This window comes from Platalea leucorodia, assembly GCF_965183815.1.
Source record: "Platalea leucorodia genome assembly, chromosome: 2".
NCBI lineage: Eukaryota > Metazoa > Chordata > Aves > Pelecaniformes > Threskiornithidae > Platalea > Platalea leucorodia.
In genome coordinates this window covers 80,935,709-80,957,661 of record NC_138824.1, presented here as the reverse complement: position 1 = coordinate 80,957,661, position 21,953 = coordinate 80,935,709, and the positions used below count along the sequence as shown (strand labels likewise).

The following is a 21,953-nucleotide window of genomic DNA, read 5'->3' as shown; positions in this document are numbered from 1 at the left end:
GCTTTGCTTGGGTAAGCAAGATGTGTCTGTGTAACGGTGCTAAGCCTTGGTGAGGTGGGGATGACAGCCGTACAGGTCTGCAGGAAATCGGGCATCCGAGAGGGCAGAATCGTCCCCCGCCGCGGGGATACCCAGGGCCAAACAGCAACATTCCCAGCCGTGGCAGCAAGAGGGAAGAGAACAACCAGGAGCCCTTGTCCCTGCGGGGTGGCCCTGTTCTCCTCCAGAAAGCGCCTTTCTTCCTTGCAGCTCTGAAATGTGTGGGGGGAGAGCAGTCTCCGTCCCCTACGGCTCTTCGAAACTGTTTTCCCTGCAGAAAAGGGAAACTTCTGCAGTTTTCTGCCTTCCCTTCGCCTCACTGCCGTGGACTCCTGGGAAGGGTGGAGGAAAATGTGTCAGTGGAAAACGAGGAGTAAAGCTGTGGTGCGCATTGTACAGCTTTTCTGAACCCTTAGCGTTTAGGCAGAGCAAAAATAGCTTTAAGAGAAACAGGCAGGCTTGAGTTAAGGTCCGTGTCTTCAGCAAACTGCACAGTTATCTGACTTGCAAACTCTGCAGTGTGATGGGTTAAGGAAATGCCCTTTTGCTTCTGGAGAATGAGCCTGAATAATCTAAATTTAGTGGTCAATTATAAAATAACCAAACAAATAGGTTTCCTTCCTAGTCCGTGCTCATAAATGGCAGCGGCCAAGACGTGCATGGGTGTTGCATGTCAGAGCAGCAGCAAGTGAGCAGGACTCTCCGGGCGAGCGAGCAGAGGCTTCTGCGACAAGCCCGAGCACTTGGCAGGCGAGGCAGCAGAGAGGGTGGTGACAGCGGGGGAATGTGGGAACCGCCGGTGGCCTCCATGGAAGGGCACGGACGAGGCTGTTGCTTTGTGTTAACCTTTCAAAGCAGTGAGCATTTCTCAAGAGAGCCTATCTGCCTTTTTTGCTAAATATAGGACTGCCTTTCTCCTTCCCGGTCGGTAAGTGTGCTCCGTGGGCTGCGGGTGCCAAAACTGTCTACATGCTCTATCCTTTCTTTTCCTCCTACCCACCTCGTGTCTTCCATGACCAGCTCTGTAACACGCTTGTAAAAGCTATGCCGCTCCCAATTTGCCTGCTGTCATGCCCCGGCGTGGAGCTTGCTCCAGGGAAGGCTCAGGGGCCGCCTGCCCCGTGGCCCTGTCTCAGGGAGGCGGGAGGGTGTCCGGCTGTGCATGGGGCTCAGGTGGGATTTGGGGGTCAGGTGGGATTCGCAGGCAGCAGGTGGTTTCTGATGGGTGTGAGTGTCTGTCAAACAATGCTCCGCCTGGCTTTACTTCTCCCCATCACCGATAAATTCAAATGAAAGTAAGTCAGAAGAGCCATCCTACAGAAGGTCTTGTTCACTTACGGGGGAGTCTGTACATCAAAGGACCGTGTTTCATGTTCATGCATTAATGCAGGTATTTCTGAGCCCAGTCCACACCAATCCTCTGGCCCTAACTTCAGGAAAGCATTCTTCTTCAAGAGGACTCTTGAGCACCTGCTTTCACTTGCAGATGTGTTTTCATGGCATCCTGGTTCCTAGAGTGAAAGGCAGGTTAAATGTCCCATGGAATGGGGGCTCAGGTGAGCAGCAGTACTGAAACGTGTGACGACATCCCTTCCAGCTTAGTGAGGCCTAAAGGCCTCTTCCACAGAGCAACTTGATTCATCTAAACCTGAATCCTCATGCAAAAGTTTAAGCTAATAGATGAAGTGAAGTTTAAATCAAATCTGAAATCTAAAATGCATTCATTTAAAAATTAATATTTCTTTTTAATATTCATTCCTATTTATTGTTTGAGTAAAAAATGTCATCTTCACTGATTTCATTTTTTCACTTTGGTCCAAAAGCAACTGTCTTTGCAGTCATTGTATTTTTCCTGCTCTACGTTTCTTTTTGAAGACATTCAGCTTCATGGATCTCTCTTTTCCTCCCCTTTTCAGGCTTTGTTTTGCGAGCAACTCTTTATAGAGGAGTTCAGTGTTTGTAGACCTTTGCTAGTGGCATGGCGAGAATGCTGGTGATAGCACTGTATTTTCCTCTAAGGGACTCACTGATTACAGATGAGGTGCCAAAATCCTGTGAGATGAAGGTACCTCAATATAAGAACTGGCATACTGGCTGAGGTGAACAGGATCCCTAACACCAGAATGCTGTTTTCTATGGTAGGCAGAAATGGTGATTAAAGAAAGTGTAGAAGACAGTAGAAAAATTAAGAAGTATAAGATATAAGGTGTGTTTTCCCATTCCTGATGGTTAGTGATTTAGGGTCTTCTTGAATTAGACAATAATCTAAGCGATTTTGTTTAATAGCCACTGATGGCTGGGAACTTGTCTATTTGGTTTTCAAACCCATTTTCACTCCTGGCTCTCACAGTCGTGACAGTGAATTTCACAATGGAGTTATGTATGGCACAGAAAAATGCTTCCTAACGCTGATAGGGCCTGTCCTTTTGTAGAAAGGGAAAACAACAGGTAATGTAACCTCTTTTAGGAGTAATAAGCCCTGAATATGCAGGGTTTTAGGAGAGCGAATGTACAGTTGTACAATATGTTTAATTACTCCAGTGTAATTGCAGGCCACTTTTGAAAGGCAACCAGTAATCATCCATTCCTCCCACTTCGCCTGCACCAGGTATAGCAGTTGAGTGACCTCAGGGAGAGTTGATCCGACAGAAAATTAATCCACCAGAAGACTATTAATTTTCCTTCAGAGTAGCAGCCTGACCACACAGCCACTAAACCAGGAGCACGTGGACGGGCATGAGGAAAGCAGAGGGATGCAGGAGCACTCCTCTGGTGGCAGCCCACCACCCCATGGGTTAAGCCCACTGTGAGTCTGCACAGGGTCTCAGTGGCAGGAGTGTTTGAGAAGTGTAGAGCAGCATATACTGTTTGTCTAACGTATCGTATAGATACCATAGCTTTTCAGGGCTTTCTCATTAAGTGAGAAACTTGTTTGTTTTTTTGTAGTCCGCTAAGACAAATTCCACACTCAGTGACATGGGCGCAACAGCCACCTAAGTTAGAAGAGAACATAGTTTATTAACTGCAAGGAGAACGATGGGCTTGTTCCTATCGTGCTTGAGCAGGAGGAGCCTTGTAAATGTAGTTCTCCAGTCTGTTTCCCTGACCTCACTTGGAAAAAAAAATCCCACCAACTAACTATGCTACAAATGGTAGCTACAAGTTTTCCTCCTCTCTATCATTGCTCTTCACATCTTAAATTGAGATTTTCCATTACAACACAAGGCATTAATGTCCTGCTGTTTTGTATAATGCACAGTGCTTATCCGCATATTGGCAGTGCCTTTATGTTCCAGTGCTGTAGGGAAGAAGCAAGAATTTACTTGCAGATGAAGCGACAGACACTGTCAAGTTCACTTAGGTATTTGGACTTAACTTCTGAATTTAAATCCAAAGAACATTGATTAACTTAATTTCTTTTCCTTTGTATACATCTCCTATTATTTAATTACAATAATACCAATTTTGCCATAATGGTAAATAAATTGCTTATGTAATAATATTCAACTGAGAATAAAATGTGACAGTTAAAACATGAAAAGATCGTGAGTCAGCTAAAAAAAGCCATGAAGCTCAGACCTTAAAGGATTGGCAGGTTCTAATAGAGATTTCCTTCTTATATCTATTTACAAAATTTAGTCTGATTTTTTAAAACTGAGGGAGGGGAACATCTCATTCTCCCTTTCCCCACTTTAAAAGTCCACAAAGCTTTATTAAGAAAATAAACAAAAAAGGCTCCAAGTAATGCATGAGCTCCAGAGGAATGCTGTGGTCCAGCCCCAGCTGAGGCTGAGGGATATTGGTGGCTCCAGGTGTTTGTTTGCTGCAGACACAGAGCGCTCTCCTCCCTGCTGCTGAGAGTCCCCCTGCATTTGTTTTGGTTGGATTCCCACTGAAAATGGTAGAGTGTAAGTCTGTGTGTCACGACAGCAGGAGAACTGCCACGTTCTTCTCAGCCTCCATCAAGTGGCACCACGGTTCGTGCTCAGGTGCCTCCTGCGGCATTTGTTGTGCTGCACCTGCGGGGGGCTTGCACCCATCACTGTGCAAAGTGAAACACTCTGCTCGTTGGATGGTATTTCGGCAGTGAATCCAGAGGAACTGATAAAAGGTCACGACAGAAGGGGTAATATGGAAGGTTTTCCTGTGTGAAGTTCTGCCACGGATTTCTGTCCAGTTGAAATAATATGCCTGAGAGATGACTTCTCCATCTGAGATCCTTAGCTGGACCTGAGGTCATCCTGGAGGTAGCAGATATAGCTTTGATATAGCAGATACAGCAGCCAGGGGTGCGTAGCTTTCTCTGCCTTTGGTTCAGGAGCAGTTTCCCACAAGAGAGCAGGAAGAATCCCATAGTTATCATTTCCAGGGGTCACTGTGGGATTCACCATGCTGCCCTAAGGCTTTGTAAAGAATCCCAGTGAAAAAAATCAAGTTAGACTGAGATTTAGACAAACTTTTAAGCATGTACAGAGCTCTAAAAGTACGAACAGTCTTTGGACTGCGAACATATTCAAAGCTATGTGAGTAGTTAGCTGCTACCTTGAATCACAGCCATGGTCAGCAGCCTGTGATTAAACAAAGAGGGAGATTTGTATTGCGCTTTGGATGTTTCACAATGGTTTTGAATTAAAGTAACACAATACCGAGAGCATTCATTCACAATTCAGTAGGGTAACTATAGCAGTCTAAAAATCACCCCATTTATCGGAACAATCCAGATGGTAGAAAGACATATCCAGGCATCGTCTTCTGGACCCCTTTAGGGTGATGGAACAGGTCACCGTAACCATCTCTTCATCACTGTACTGTGCTGGTAGGTCTCAGAGGTACCAAGAGACCAGGACGTGTGAAAGCTGGCTGCTTATGGTTCAAGCAAGAAATCAATTAAATCATCTCCGACTATTGGCGTAAACCGTTCAAGCACCCCAAGATGCTTTTGCTTAAAATGAAATAAGGAGCAGCATAAAAATTTTGCTCTCTGTGGACCCATGGGATCAGTAATTTCTGTTAGGACAGTGATGGTTCACCCAGGATAACAAGAGAACTTCTTGTGCAGGAACAGCTGAGAGCCCGAGGGAGCAGAAGAGTCTGTCACAGGTGGTTTTCAGCCATGACTTTGTTGTTTTGTGTCTGTTGTTGGAGTGTTCATCTGTAGAACAACACCAGGCCTGGGCACCATCAGCAGCAAAATGCTGCTGCCTGCCTCCTCACAAGTACCAACAAAAAGTGAAAACCTATCTTTTCCATCTCAGACAACCTGCCTGGGTCTCTCCTCACGTGAACATTGCTCTCCTTTTCTTTGGAGTCTCTTGTGGGCTTGTAGCCAGTCTCTCCAGTCCTCATGGGACAGTTCAAGTGCCATAATTTCATCGTAAGGCCAGCAGCGAAGTTGTGCTGGCGCAGGGACTGATCTGCATCCTCGGCTGAGCAGAGCGAAGCCAACAGGGATTACTCAGGCAACACTGCTGGGTCAACTGGGTCTCCAGCTGTCTGTGCAATGTAGTGCTGCCCCAGAGCAGAGCAGTGGGAGCTCCTGGCCATCGTGTCTTCATCTCTAAGAGCTGCTCCAGCAGATATTGGAGCCTGCTCCAGCAGGCCCTCGAGTTGGGGGCATTGGTCACATGCAGGCTCTTGGTCACATGAAGGTGTCCATTTCCAGCTAATGATCAAGAAGTTTGGTCATCTCTGTTGTATCGCCATATCCATGTCTTCATTCTTTATTTGCTAACACTGTCTTTTCTCACATTCTCTGTCATAGAAAGATTTAGCAAATTTAGTAACAAACTTTTACCTATAGTGAGTATACTGTATCATAATTTAGTGGGAAAAAACCTGAATTGCTTTGCAAATTTCAGCTTAGTACCAATGGTGGATGGAGAGATGTTATAGATGAAACCAAGGGGAGGGACATTTTCCCATCTCGCTGCCAGGCACATGTATACTTAAAGGGGACGCTACAGATCCTTTGAGTCCTGACTTTGATATCTGTCTTTGAGTACTTCAGTCTGAGTTTTATGGGTAGACTTCTACGGGACATTTCATTGAAAGATCATCATTAAACTGAGATCTTAAATAAGAGATATTGCTTGGGCTATCGAGTTTACAAATTACAGCTTTATGTACACTGAAAATTGGGGAACCCTGTAATTCCAGACAGAGTGATATTCTTATAAAGCTGTTATAGATGGCCATAGCAATTTTGAATGGAAAAGGAAATAAAACGTATCCATTTGATCTCTGTAATTGCATCCACATCAGGACTTCAGCTACATGAGTAAAAACTTACCCTTTTAAATTGATTTTGCAATACAGGTCCAACTTTCTATGAGACTTGAGTTAAAGTAGACATGTAGGAAAGGGACGGCATGAGCGCTGCTGGTTGGGAAGAAGGAGAAGGAAATACCTGAAACCCCTGTTTCCTTTTCTCCAGCTGGGCCGTCTTAGCTGTTTCTAGCTCAGAGACCAGAGCAGCAGACTGTGAAGCAGAGCGGTAGAAGAAATGAAAGAGTTAAAGTGAGTTGGAGAGAAGCAGGAGCAGTGTAGATCTGTGGAAGAAAAATGCTTCCCAAAATGGATCAAAAATAACAAATACAAAATGTACTGAATGAACTTATGTTTTTGCTTAAGATTAACTTAAATTTTTTAGAAGAGAAAAAAACACTTTCTCTAACAACACGAACCCTGTGTATATTTACCTGAGGCTTATAGAAATAGCTCATATGACAAGTCTGGCTCCATAAACTCCGCCTAAGAAGCCTGGATCAGCAAAATTCAATCTGGAAGCTGTCTATAAATTTATGAAACCTGTCTGAGGTTTCCAAGTTAACTAATAAAGTCATCTTTTCTTTGTAAAAAGATATAACAGTTTTTAAAATTAATACTGAAGTCCATGGAAATCAATTTTCATCATTTAGTGCTTTAGCTAACTTTTGTTTTAATTCTACTGATAAAGAAATGCTAACTCAGGACCAGACACATAAAGTGAGGGCTATTTGTAAGTGTTATTTTTTAATATATATTTTTGTCTTTTTTACTCACTGGAGACTTTCAGCAGTTCCATGCTTCAAATAAATCTTAAGGAAGCAGTTAAAGCAAGAGGTCAGCTGCTCTAAGGCCGATCAAATAGTGCTTTTCTGCGTGTTTTACTAACAGATGAACAGGCGATCCCATTTATAGAGCATACTACATGTTGACAGAGAGCATTACTTCATTTTGCCGTATTGGCAATTTGAGATCTTAACAAAACAATGCTGAGGTCGCTCTCATTCTGTATTGCCATCCTTGGAATGCGGCTTGGGTTTTCATTAACTCTGTCGATACAAGGTACCGCCGATGGAGGCAGATTTTATAGGGGGTGGAGTAATAAACATTAGAGAGCAGAAAGTTGTAAATGGCTTAAATTCTTTGTCCCGTGTGGGCGAATTCCTTTTCCTTAACAATCTCTAGTGTTCTCAGCATCTTGTGGACACTTGGTTTAATTGGAGGTGAATGGGTGGATAGCTCGCAAGGGCTTTGATACCTCCCAGCTGTTGTGTGGGGAGAAGTGGCCTGAAACTCCTGCAGCCAGTGAATATAAGCTTCAACATAAACAGTAAAAGTTTGGAGATTCAGCCCGGCACTTGGCTCGCAGCATTCTGGCTCTGCTTAGGAGCACAAATCATGTACAGGACCACTTCCAAGATTTCCCCTCAACTTTTCAATCAAGGGAGAAGGACAAAAAGGGGAAAAAAGGAGCACGGATCTGCTTCACTGCTGCATTAATCTCGCTTTCCCCTACGCTGGCTTCATTGAAATCACTGGTATTATCAAGCTGGCGTAAAACTGTGGTGAATCTTTCCAAGGCCTTTTCTGTACGTACATTTTTGGGAGTCTTACCAGGACAGTTAAAGCAATACAAGTCACTTGAGAAGAATTTAACTACAAAGGAACTGGGTGTCCTTATTGCAGAAAGAGAGCAGGCTCATGGGGGATTCTTCAGGAATAGCTGTAGTGCTTTCAATTCATAGCGTACCTTTTTCCAAAACAATTACCTGAGAATAGGCCAGCATTTTTATACAACCCAGCCTTTCCCAAGCTATTTTGCCCGGGGGATCTTCCCCTCCCAGATTAGCATAAGTGTCATTGCTCAGCGCTGAGGCTATACCACCTCTGGATCCCTGGATCTGGGAGGCTATGGGCTGTGCCCTGCTTTCACCTTCCTCCCAGCCCTGCAAAGGGAATAGCCCGAGTTTGGGATATACTGGAATAACTGCATCCAAGCTATGAGGGATTTCAGTATACTTACATCAGTAAAGGACCCTGCAGCTTAAAACAAAACAGCTCTGCAGGCAGGGAAGCTGCTTGGATGACAGTGCACATGTTAGATGAATTGTGCTTTCACGTTCCTGTTGCTTTTTTAAAATCAGTTTCTCAACAGTGCTTGCACTCAGGGCTCCAGTTTCCAGGTAACACGGAGCACCAGACGCCCAAGCGCTGGGTGATTTAGCCTTTCACTGAATGCAACTGGGAAGCAGTTGTGAGCACTAACATATTATAACCCTTCAGATAAATGCAGCTCTTTTGGCGTGAGGACCAGTTTGTGCGAGTGAGATGCCATCTTTACGGCACAGCAGTCACGTCTTGTGCAACTGTCATCACGACTACTGCAGGGGAGAACAAAAGCCCAATAAATACACCTTTTGCTGTATGTTTACTGGGCTGTGTTTTCAGCAATGTGCACTGCTCAGTACTGAGTTAGTCCATGAATCTTGAGTAAGGTAGTAATCCATTTTGCCTGGACATAGAAGACAGGCCTTCTTGCAGATCCCTTCCCGAAGCTCCAGCCTGTGTGCATTTTGGTTTATATTTTGGCAACACATGACTGCTGAAACAGGCTACCCAGCCAACTGCACAAAAGGTATTTAACATAGTCATTCTTTCCTTTGGGTAGCACAGCTTGCTGTAGGGCTCTGTACGTGGATGTGTCTGCAATGGCAGCTTCTACGGGTGGGCACACGTAGTCAGTGTACTCAGCTGGGTCTGGAAATGTATTCAGCAGATCAAACACAGTATCTGCTTTAGACTGACATGTCCCAAACTCTTTTGACTCTATTGTCTGTATAGAGTAGGTCTTCAGTGACTATAATGGAGACCAAGACACCCAACTCATGCATAGACACTGGCAGGTAGCTATCTGAATCTGAAGATGAATCCCACCTGGAACACTCGGACATAGTTGTTGTTGGTTTGTCATGTCCGTGTCCATCCATCCTGTTCCACCCCTCAATTTTATAATGTTTTCAGGGTTAGGGTAAGAGTCATCCAGAGTGTTTAAGATCCTGCATTTCCCCATCTCTCCTTTGAGTGCTGAAGTCAGTTCCCTCATATTCTCTCTCACCTGTCATGACAGGTCAGGGAAACTTTTATGTCTGAATCATGAGGTGATTGAAGTTTCTTACTAGAAAACAAATATGCTTTGATGCTTCTGCAGCCTCAAGGCAAAAACAATGATGGACTTATAGCCAGGGAAAATGATGCTTGAATAAAACTCATTACCGCTGGAAGCCCTCAGAACTCCATAGAGTGAAACTGTAACCACACACTGAAATTGTAACCATACCTGTTCTTCAGAGCAAAACCAGACTGTGAATGTTAACTGCTAGAGCATGCTGTAAAAATACTCATTGTTAACTCAGTGGACAGCCATATATACAACTTTAAAATACCTCATAAGGAACTCAGTGTGTGAGGTTATTGCATGTGATTCCATTTTATAAATACGAAAGAAGAAATGTTTCAAAAGCCATTAATCACAGTAATGAGTAGAAATTTGCTGCAGTGGAAAAAGCCAATTTGCTGGCCCTCGAATATTTCATTTGCAACTCCTTGAATCCACTTCTAATCAATCCAGGGAAAACTATCCCTGGGGTACAAGCAGGCTGCACGGATACTCTGGGTTTATGACTGTGAGAAAATCCTCCTGGGCTGTCCCACAGCCCAAGGCCCGGGACTGACTCAGAGGGTTCTCTTTGGTTAAGTCCATCCAGTGATCCAAACCAAGATCCAGTGATCCTGAAAATTCTGGGTTCCCATTGCTAACGTGGGCTGCCTGGCATAACCGCTCTGCAGCGGGCTCCCCGGCTGCCGGGCAGGCTGCTGGCCAGGGCCTGGCACCGCCGGAGGCGGCACGGCCCTGCAGCTTGCCAGTGCCAAGACCTCAGGGCATCACAGGACTGTGGCAAATCCTAATTCCATAGGAATTCCCGGGATGGCTTTCTGGCTTCCCAGGCTCCCTGCCCTGGAGTTGAGATGTCCTGGGATGCCTCCCAGGGACTGTCACTCCAGGGCGGTTTGCATGAGGACTCCCCTGGGGCTCAGAGAAAAGGGGAGCTTTTGCCGGGCCCATTGCTAACCAAGCAGACTACTTCATGATTTGTCTTCTGGCTCAAAAAAGTATAACAATTTACAGTTCACAAGAAGTTTTAAAAAGTTGGCTTTAGACTCAATCGGAGGAAAGTTAAATTTTGAAAAGCAAAGTTCCTTCTCAACTGGAACACCAGCTTTTCAAGCAGCTCCAGTGAATACTATGAATAATAATACCCTGACTTTTAATTTACAGTTGAAATCCACAACAGAAGAACACAAGGTCCATCTGCTTACATGATCCCAAAATTATCGACAACTACAAAAACATGATGTTTGTAACCACTTCAGATATAGCCTGAAACGTATTAAACAATGACTTCATTTGAAGAGGTTTGTTAACATTATGAATATTATTATTGTTGGTCACAAGAGGCTTGGTCTTGTTCCAGTCTTGAAATAATTACTTTTACACTGCAAAATTGGTTTATGAACTACAACATTAAATCAAAATGTACAGTAGTCACGTTACTTCTTGGGAGGTTTTATTGTGTAGTTATTATTCAGCGCACTAAATGGATTTTAACAATCCTATACTATCCACAAAACAATTTTGAATAAACTTTAGGTTTGTGAAAGAGCCCTTCCCCCTCCTAAATTCTTGTCAAATACCCAGATGGTAAATTTAGATAGAAGCCTATGCTTCTATCCGTTGTGATAAGCATTCCCCTTTCTAGTCAGAGCAAGCAAATCATGTATCTGTAACCGGTTTGTTTCAAGTTAGTGTTTTTAAAATTTTTTTTATATAGCTGCAATTTCTGTAAAAGTCATATGTAATGAAAGAAAATTGTGCTTTTCTCCCTCTCCAGTTCTCGGAAGACATTTTAGGGAGAAGGATAATTGGTAGTGAGAGCTCAGCCCAGTAATGCAGTTTACAGTGAACGTGAGTTGCAAGGAGATAAAACAGGGAAGGAAATACATGGAGATCTACCCACTTTCAGAAACTAGAAAAATCTTCCAATGAATTGTTGTTTTCCCAGATGGGTATCATTTACAGAGATGAGACTTCACTGAGATTTTTGGCTTGTATGCTTAAGCCCCTTAAGCTGTTTTGAAACTCTAAACCTGGAAGTTATGTTATTCCCCCCCCCCCCCCCCTTCATTTTTTCCCCCTTATTGCTGTCTGCCTTTTTAGCTTGTTCTGTCAGCAAGGAAAACCAAATATTAAAAAAAAAATAGGCCTGAAAATCTATCACTTATCTTCACACGAAGCACTGAGTGGTCCCATTCATTTAAATTGCAGCCCTTGAGAGAAAAAGATGGCAGGATAACTGGTAGTTTCTTCTGCAGCTTTAAAACTCAAATGAATTCTAGTGACCCACAGGGTAAATGCTAATTTTTGTTGAAAAACTATGTTATGCTATGTGCTAGGGTCATATTTTTGATTTACAAGTTAGTAGTTTGGAGTTTTTAGTTAAAGATATTCTAGTGAATTTTCACTGATGCTGGAGATAGAGACCAACGTGCAAACATAAGGGATGCAAAGTCATTCAACCTTCTTCTAAAATACAAGTCTTTTAGATTAAATTTCTTTGCCAAGCTGCTGCTAACTGGTAGTGCAGTAATGTGCACAATCACATACAGAACATCATTGGCCTACAAATTATACAGTATATACACAGTGGCCTATAAATTAAACAGTGTAGTGATTTATTGGATGAAAAAATTTTGCATGTGGTAGCTAGAATTAAATCCCTGAGTGAAATTCTGGTGACACACCAGTGCTAACACACTCCTGGATGCTTGCTAACACGCTTTGAAAAGGTTTCCCTTGTGATTGCTCCATGAGTTGTCCATTTCTTTTACGGAGTGCTTACCAGAAGAGCTGGTTTTGGCCCCGGGACATGTTGTCTGGAGTCTCACCTTCCCCTGGGGCTACTTTTGCATTGCTGCTGCTCCTTCCCAGGTGGTGCCCCATCAGGCAGCAGCAGCTCCAGCAGCTCCGGCTGACCACAGGCATGGGGAAGAGTGGAGGGGAGGGTACTCCTCTGGATGCTTACTGATGCTGTTCCTAAGAAAAACTGCTCCTCCTGCCGCTCCGCACAGCACAGTTTACAGGTTTGAGTTAGTAATCTGGCCTCGGGTTTGCCCTCTTGGGCCTCACAGAGTTGGACGGTGGGGCAGCATTACATGGGTGTGCACAGGGTGCAGTTCCTCTCAGCTTGCACCACCTGGTGCAAGCACAAGATGGGTGTTTGTGGCTGGGGAACACAGGCTGCTTTGTAGCTGCTCCCGCGGAATAAAGCGCTGACTTCCTCTCCGCCGGTGCGAGCAACACTCAGGCAACTGTGCTCCTTGAGAGCTCTAACAGCGTCATGCTCTTCTAGTGCATTAGATCTCGTATAAAGGGGTTTCAGACATGTAGGAAATTACAGCGATCGAGTTCTTTCTAAATAGGATTTCTTTTGTCTAAGAAGATTTATGTCACTGGTGTGAAAAAGCATCTCTGCGAGTGAGATGGCACTTCATTCTTCATGGGCATTAAGCACTATTTCCCTTAGTTCTGTTAAAAACTGGTGAGAAACTATCAACATATTTTGATAGGTAGCAAATAAATACTTTAAAAGAAGAAAAAAGAAGTTAGTTCTGAACAAAGGATTTTTGCAGTGTATTATCCTTAAATTCTGACTCCTTGGTTTCTAGTTTTTGTTTATAGAGCTTCATGCATTTGATTTACTTGTCTGTCATCTTTTCTCTCACCTCTTTTTGAGAAATAGACTTCAACTGTAACTTGCAATGACCAAATGAACATTTGGCCAGAATAAGAAAAGTGCTAATTCCCGGAGGAAGAAGTGTGCTGCCAGTATCACTCTTGGCCCTGGTTCAGCAGCCACAGAGGCAAGTCTTTTCCAGATTTGGAGTTAGCTCTGCGTGGAAGCTGCATTCGTGTGCTATTAGAAAGGTCAAACAAAACAAGACCTTCGTGCTTGCTTGAAGCTTTTTCACCTGAAGATGTCGACTGTTTTTTCACCCACTAAGTACGGTAGGCCCTGCTTTCTGGAATGAAAAGAATCAAGACACTGAGACTATTAAGGACTTTTCTGAAAGTCAAAGTGAGATTTAAAGGCTGATCCCGTAGCTTGGCTCCCAGGTGGGCTTCCCCTCACTTAACTGCAGATGCCTGAAGGGCAACCATCTGAGCTAATTGCCATGGACTCCCACTGGAGCAAAGCAGGCACTTCAATTTATGTGACCTATTTTAGATGTCTACTTGGAATGACATAAATTGTCCACCAGATGTGTCGGTTTCTTCCTGTCAACTAGGGGAGCCTGGGGTGATAAGCCGAGATGGAGACTGTAGATGTTTACATTTAGGAGAGACAAATCCATTACTGCCGTAAGGACCAAGCTGGCTTTCCTCCCGTAACAGGGTGGATTTGGAAACTTTTTCCTACCTCTGATGTGACATCAGACAGCTTGAGTCACCAGTTCCAGGAGTCGTGGCAGAGAAGTAGAGAAGTCACTTCTCCCCAGTTTCATAATTGTGTGCTGCCTGCAACTGTATAGCTAGTTTCCTTTGTTTAATAGCAATTAGTGTTGAGAAAGCACTTGGTTCATAGAGTAATATTGGAAAAACAAAACCTGGCTTCATTAATGATCAGCACAGTAAAATTCAATTACCTACTCACTTCCCAGCTGCTGTGTTGGAAATGACTAAATTTTCGCTGAAACGTTGTACATTCTTTGCTGTTGTCAACAACAAAGGATAAATAGGAGAGAAGGAGAGAAGGTTTTATTGTAATCTACATTTGCAGGTGTGAAGCATACATTACAGCCTCTTAAAGCAGTGTAAGGAACAGCTACAATGGGAATCATGGACAGCATTAAAAAAAAAAGCAAGGAAGCAGTACCTCATCCAATAGAAATTATTTAAAATGAATTACTGAAAATTTTCCGGTTTGTATTGTTTTTTCTTGATTGAGTAGCCTTGGAGTGAATATGCAGGAAATTAACTGTTACGCTTTCATAGAATCATAGAATCGTTAAGGTTGGAAAAGACCCTTAAGATCATCGAGTCCAACCGTTAACTTAGCACTGACAAGTCCACCACTAAACCATGTCCTCGAGCACCATGTCTACCTGTCTTTTAAATACCTCCAGGGATGGAGACTCAACCACTTCCCTGGGCAGCCTGTTCCAATGCCTGACCCTTTCGGTGAAGAAGTTTCTCCTAATATCCAACCTAAACCTCCCCTGGTGCAGCTTGAGGCCATTTCCTCTTGTCCTGTCACTTATTACTAGGGAGAGGAGACCGACCCCCACCTCGCTACAGCCTCCTTTCAGGCAGTTGTAGAGAGCAAAAAGGTCTCCCCTCAGCCTCCTCTGCTCCAGGCTAAACAACCCCAGCTCCCTCAGCCGCTCCTCATTAAGACTTGTGCTCTAGACCCTTCACCAGCTTCATTGCCCTTCTCTGGACACGCTCCAGCACCTCGATGTCCTTCTTGTAGTGAGGGGCCCAAAACTGAACACAGTACTCGAGGTGCGGCCTCACCAGTGCCGAGTACAGGGGCACTATCACCTCCCTGGTCCTGCTGGCCAGACTACTTCTGATACAAACCAGGATGCCATTGGCCTTCTTGGCCACCTGAGCACACTGCTGGCTCATGTTCAGGCAGCTGTCAACCAACACCGCCAGGTCCTTTTCTGCCAGGCAGCTCTCCAGCCACTCCTCCCCAAGTCTGTAGCGTTGCATGGGGTTGTTGTGACCCAAGTGCAGGACCTGGCACTTGGCCTTGTTGAATCTCATACAGTTGGCCCCAGCCCAGCGATCCAGCCTGTCCAGGTCCCTCTGCAGGGCCTTCCTACCCTCCAGCAGATCGACACTTCCACCCAACTTGGTGTCATCTGCAAACTTACTGAAGGTGCACTCAATCCCCTCATCCAGATCATCAGTGAAGATATTGAACAGGACCGGCCCCAACACTGAGCCCTGGGGAACACCACTGGTGACTGGCCGCCAATGGGATTTGACTCCATTCACCACTGCTCTCTGGGCTCGGCCGTCCAGCCAGTTTTTAACCCAGCACAGAGTGCACTTACCCAAGCTGTGAGCAGCTTTGTATCACCTGTTAAGAGAAGGTGACCTGGAAGCTTTACACTTCCCAAAGTGAGCTGCACACATTCCTTGGGTACACATTATGAGGTAAATAAAGGAGGAAGGAAATTTGGAAGGAACACTAGGGAGGAATCATAAATGAATGTGAGTAAGTAAGGAATGTGAAAGGGGAAAAAGCAGGCAGAACTGCTGTGTAAGTCCCGTATGTTAATCCTAGTTGCTAAGTGGCTTAAAAGAGGGACGGATGATTGCAGGCAACTGATTAGTACCGCTCAGTCGGTTACTGCTCATTGCAGACCAGGGGTGTGCTCCAAATCCTGTGCAATTTGAAGTCAGATAGACTCCTCGGCCTCCATAAATACAGTATAAGCGAGTCTTCTAGTCACAGCCACAAAAACTTGCTTTCAAAATCAAGAAAGCTTTTGTTTTAAGGTCTGGCCTTTGAAAACACCTTCTGTAATTAGCAGTTAGTTTTAACTTTTGTTATTAGGTACACAAAAAACCTGAACTGTGCTATGAAATTTCTGATAGCAGCAACCTACCAAATAATTTAAGATTTTATAAGAGAAAATACTTCAAAAATCTTTTCTCCCTATTTTTCATATTGTGTGGACAAAACAAACCCGCATCTAGTAAACCTGCATTTTTCTGGGTTGACACCCCCCCAGAACTGTAAGTTTTTGCCCATAACTCCTTCCTCATCATCGTAAAAAGTTCTGCTACATTTTCCTGCTTGCATATTCTTTATTTTTAATCTTAGCTGCACCAATGTAAGAACCTGTCGCTATTGCCAAGGTACTTCCATGCACGCTCCTCCTCTGCCCCCGGTACCCTGCTCCCAACAAGACAACCTCCTGCTTTCCCTTGTGCCAGGTCTGGCACTCCTCTCCTCCCTCGGAGAGCTGATCCACCCTGCCAAATGGGAAGAAAATTACGTGCTCCATTTGCTGAACTGGTTTGCAACAAGCACCGAGGCAGAGGGAAGGGAGGTGGTGGCAGCATGCGGCTGGGAGTGGGGGGTGAAGAGGGTTACAGGAGCCGGACTCTACGGTGGCAATGAATTGCTAGGTCAGACGAGTTCGACCTGCAAAACTTCACCTTTAGTCCTTCCCTTCTCTGGCTTCTCCCTCTGGGGCATTCTTCACCTTCCTGGCTTTATGGTTTTCTCCCTTTTCCTAAACTACTCTGTTTCCTCAAAGTTTAGCATCTCTCCCTTTGCTAGTCTTTTTCTTTTCTACCTTCCACTTGGGGGTTTCTGGTCACCTCCATACTACTCTTTTCATTTTGGAGTGTTTATTGAAACACGCCCCATGGTTTAATCCTTTTCTGATGTTTAGCATTTCCTTTTGCGTTGCCCCTTGTCAAAAGACAGGGCCAAAAAAGAAGGTGGTGATGCTATAGAGCTCGAGGGTGGACATCCTATATGCCTCTCCCCAGTCTTGTTTGCCTGCTTTCTGTTGCCTTCTGCGGTCAAGCGCCATACCTGCAGAGCAGAGGAAAAAACGGCTGGAATCAGAGCATATGATATATGTAGAGTTCTTGGGTTGAAACCATCTCCTTGAATTAAATAAAAAGCAGAACTTCAGAAGGGAAAATCAGGCACTCTGATCCTTTTTTTTTTTTTTTTTACTTTTTTTCCCCCTGCTGGCTTGGAGAAGCTGATGATTTGAAATGTTTGATGTGTAAGGTTTCTTTCTGTTGGTGCTGCTTTCCAATACATGCTCTGCAACTGCTCAAGTATCTACCCTGCCTCGGTTTCCAGGAAGGGGAGTAGCACAGATTGTTCACTCAAGAGACAAAAATGGACTTTATGGGTAAATGCAGATATTGTATTCCTTGTTCATGCCAAGTTAACTGAAAATTACCTCCCTGTCCATGGGAACTCTTCAAGATGATTTCCTCTGCAATAGGAATTAAGATCCATGGAAGATCCATAACTGGAAGCTCCTTGGGTACAGTACATCATCATCAGAGCACATAAAAACTTGGGCTCAACCGGTTTATGTTTCCAGCATGTATTTTGAGTTTACAATTTTTTTCCCCAAATACCTTTTCTTTTTGCCCAAAAGAAATATGTTACCTTTGTTTACAGATAATGCAGTGCGCCGGTAACACATTTGCCCAGATTGTAGGTTGGAAACAGTAAAACTCATTAAATATTTCATATACGTGATGCAGCACTAGAATAAGGCCACTTCCTCAGAGAACAACTGAGAGTAACTCGGGGGGGAGTTACTGCGCTAACAAAGATTTGTGCAAAGCATTGAAAAATGATTAAAAAGATGGAAGAGAGCTCAGGAAATCATCTAGCCTGTCCCTAGCCTCAGTCTGCCGAGGTCATGCCCAGCTGAGGGAGGTTTATGTATTTTTAAACACTTCCATTGATGGAGATGCCATAAGTCTCCCTAGGCAAGTCACACAGAAGTCACTACTAATTATAACACAGCAGAATGCAATTTTCCTTCGGAATTTTTTTTCATCTTCTACAGTTTGTGTAAATACACGTTCATAAAATAACGAATAGGCCGTGAAACAGCATTTCATTTTTCAAAGCCTACGTGTTTCAAGAATCGTGAGCCAGTCCTCCCAAATCACGCGCTATATATATAAAAAATTATTAGAAAGTTATGTTTATTTGTTCCTCTCTCCTGAACCTTTAGGTCGGCCCTTGCAGGACCGGGGCCGCCCCGCCAAGCTCCGGCTGCTGCCAGGGGCCGGCGCGGGCTGCTCGGAGGCTGCGCCCCGGGGCTGAGGGACCGGACCCCTGGAGCCGCCGCTGCCGGGCGGTCGGGGGCTTGGGCCAGCGCCTCCACGGGCCGCTCGCCCGGCGGGCCCGGAGCGGGTGTCGGGGACGGCCCGGGCCGGGCCGGGCCGAGCACGGAGCCTCCCGCCCCGCCGCCGCCCTCTCCCCCCGCCATCGCCGCGGCCGCCCCGTCCCGCAGCAGCGCTCCCTGCGCCGGGCGGCCCGCAGGTGCGGCCGGGCTGAGCGCCGCAGGGGGAGGCGGCGGGGGCGGGAGAGCGGCCCCGCCGCGGGGGAGTCGCCGGCGCTGGGCGGGAGGACTGAAACCGCCGCCCCTCCAGCGGCGCCTCCTCCGGCTCTGGCTCCCGCCGCCGCCCGGCTCCGCCGAGGGGCTGCCGGCTCCCGCGGCGGGGAGGGGACAGCCGGGGGCGGGGTGGAGGCAGAAGTTGCGAGGAGCGGCGCCGGGGCCGGAGGCTGCCGGGCGGGAGCCCCGCGCTGCCGCCGCCGTCTGAGGGCAGAGCAGCGCCCAGCGCCGCTGCAGCCGCCGCCGCCGCCGCGTGGGGGGAGCGGCCCCTGCGCCCGCCCGCCCGCGCCCATGGGGGACTCGGTGTTCAGCGAGAAGCCGGCGCTGCGCTACGCGGTGAGTCGCGGCAGGGGCTCCGCGGCCGCGGGGCTGCGTGGGACGGGGCGCGGGGGACGGGGCACCCACGTGTGACGGGCGGTGAGGGCGTCCGTCCCTCCGTCAGTCCGTCCGTGTGCGCGGGCGGGCGCGGGAGCCGCCCCGGGTGAGGAGCGGGTCTGGGGGAGGCCGGTGGCGATCGTGCCCCGGCGGGGAGAGGCCAGCGGCGGGCAGGCGGGCTGCAGCCCGCACGAACCGTGGCGGTGCGGCTCCTCCCCGGGGGCAGCGGGGCGCTCCCGCATCGGGGGGCGCCCGGGAGCCGCCTCCGGCGCGGCCGGGCAGGGCCGCCCCCGGCTCAGGGCGGGCGGCGGGGCGCAGCCGGCGCCCCAAGTGCGCTCGGTGGCCGGTTCCGGCACCGCTCCCGCCGCGTCCGAGATAACACCACCATATTTTATTATTTCCTTCACGAGAGGTTGTGCTGCTGAGAAGCCACTTCCTTTCTACCAGCCTTATTAGGAGCATTTTCTCGGTTGCTCGGGCAGGGGGAGAAAAAAAAAAGCCGCGTAAGAGCAACCAGCTGCCTCCTCTCCTAAAGTCATAAATAAATGCTAGCCCCAGTAATCGCATGCGAGGTCTGATGCCGCTCTCGTTTGCGCTCATGTAAATAATGAATAATTTTATTGCCGTTGATGAAGTTACGTGGGCATTGTCAGTCAGAGCAGCCTTGCTTTTCTGGTCCCGGCGAGCACGGCTGCTAGCACTGCGAGGATGGGTGCAGGAGCGTATCGCTTGCGGGATACGCTGCAACCTGCTTTTCTCACTCGGTTTGCTTTGGTTCCTTCGGTATTGGCCGTTAAATGAAGTTTCTTTTTATGCCTATTTTTTAAATCTTATGTGAACAGTTTAGAGTAGAAGAGGATGGCTGGGGTTTTTTCAGGGGGAGGGTAATGTCTGCCTTTGTAAATACTCTTATACCCACTCAGCTGTAGGTATTAGTGCATTCAGCTACTGCAGTGATATTAGAGCTTTTAGACGTAATGGTACGTTGGCTAAAATAGTTATATAGAAGCAAATCCATTTTGTATCAATCATGTATGAGTAGTGATAGTGATTTCACCGGGAAGCTAGTTATCACGCATCAAAGGAACTGGAATCTCTCCTTTTAATAGGATGATTGCCCTGTTCGTATTTAGGCACATAGGAGCCCAGTGACAGTCACGTCGCATGCGAGCTCCATGAAACTTTTATTACTTCCTGTGATTGTGGTTGTCAGTCTCCCATCAGCTACTAGTTACAAACACATTATTGTTTCTGTCAGTTGGGTATCAGTCCGTTCTCTTGCCCCCAGCGGGCAGCAGGTAGTGCATTAAGTTCGGGTCAGAAAGCATGCAAAGGAAAAAGCAGGATGGGCAGCCATCTCAGGTGACCATTACCACTATTGCAAAACCACTGCTCTTTGATTGCTGTATATTGCAGCAAAGGGGAAATTGTGCACCTAAGAATAATACTTGAAAATAAAAATATTTTTTACTATTTTAAGATGTATTTCAATAATAAGGTAACAACACATAGATACATCTAGCAGGTAAGTGATTTTTGCAGGTGATGTTACTGGTTTGTTTGGAGAATATGGGTCTGGATGCTGTGCATTATCTGTGCGTACGCTTAATGTGAAGTCTATGAATAGCCTAATTGAACACAAATGCTTGTTGACCTGAAGATAACCTAAGACTTTAGAGCTTTGTTGGATTGAGGCCTTAGTAATTACTGCTTAAATGTAACTTAGTACCATTCTCGTTAACTTTGAATAATTGCATGGTGTAAATACAAATCAAGTTCTTGGATTGTTTTGATAACTGTGAAATAAAAATTATACAGTGTTATAGTATTTAATAGCAATTAATTTATTGGCAGAAGAAATTATAGTGATTTCTGTGGTGGGCTTTTCTTCTGCTTTTCAGGACTGATAATTAAAGTTTCATGATTTTCATAAAAGTGTGTAAGGAAGCATCTCTATTAGCATCTTGTTTTAGATCAGCAGCGTGCTTTTGAAGGGAATCTCCTAGCCTTCCCCACTCGTGTGCCTCGGCTCATGTCTCGAGGCAGTCCTGGAACGCCGGGAAACAGCGTTCGTTAAGGTGATGCTGAACTGGGGGATGTGCTCCTAGTGCTGCCCAGTGCCTGGAGGGTATTCAAGCCTCAGGACCAAGCTAGAGTCACCGTGAGTGTAAACTTCTGAAATTCGTACGGTTTGGACATTGGGTCCCTCTGTACCAGCTCCTCAGCTCTGCAATGTGCTACTGCCAGTGCAGCATGATAATGTAGCCATAAATCAACAGGGATGCCATTGTGATTCTGAAGCTTGACAGTGTATTTGCAAGGATAGCTTATACAAACAAAGACTTCATAATTTAAGACTGTAATATCTGTGGGGATGATCGCATAACCTATCGCACGTTTGATCCAGCGTATATTAAGTGTGAGTGGGATGACTGATAATTATGTCACAGTTACCCTTTGAACTCAGCATTGGTGTTGACTCACCAAAGAGCTCCAGTAGGCAAAGAGGTAATTTTAACCAGCTGAAATATTTTTTTCAGTGAAAAGTAAGTTAAAAGAAATCAGTCAGCTGAGAATGAATAAAGATATCTTACTAAAGGAGAGTAGGTTTAAAAAGGGGGGGAAGAAAAAAAGAAAAGACGGTTGCACTTGCATCAAGTCACAGAAACGATTTTGATTTTCCTTCTAATATCTTTTTACCAGCCCAGAGACCTCTTCTCCATTTCTGATATTTATATCTATATAGTATTTTTATGAAAACTTTTAGGAAGTTAAATAATATCTCATCCTCACTGTATGTTGTCTGTCCAAGCTGTATCCTTTAATTTTTAGACCTAGGTTAGTTTTACCTGCCCGCTAATCATCCAGCTGAATACACTCTGATTTACAAGATATTTTTGGTATTGTGGTGTTTATAACAGATACTAAGATCTCCAAATGTTCCAGGAACATTTTTCAAATTATTTCATTAAGAGGGATGGTCGCCTTCCTGACTTGGGATTTCTTCCTCTTGGTTCCTAAATTCATATGTGGTG

The 21,953-nt window shown here is 45.7% G+C and overlaps 1 protein-coding gene across 1 annotated transcript in view; it reads left to right on the top strand.

Annotated features, from left to right (window-relative positions):
- Positions 1–18,818: 18,818 nt before the first annotated feature.
- The window catches only part of ARHGAP6 (Rho GTPase activating protein 6), a 166,996-nt gene continuing 163,861 nt past the window's right edge, over positions 18,819–21,953 (top strand). The window contains exon 1 of the mRNA XM_082337824.1: positions 18,819–18,879. Within this exon, the coding sequence (XP_082193950.1) occupies positions 18,835–18,879 (45 nt within the window). The 5' untranslated portion in view covers positions 18,819–18,834. The remainder of the gene's footprint in view (positions 18,880–21,953) is intronic.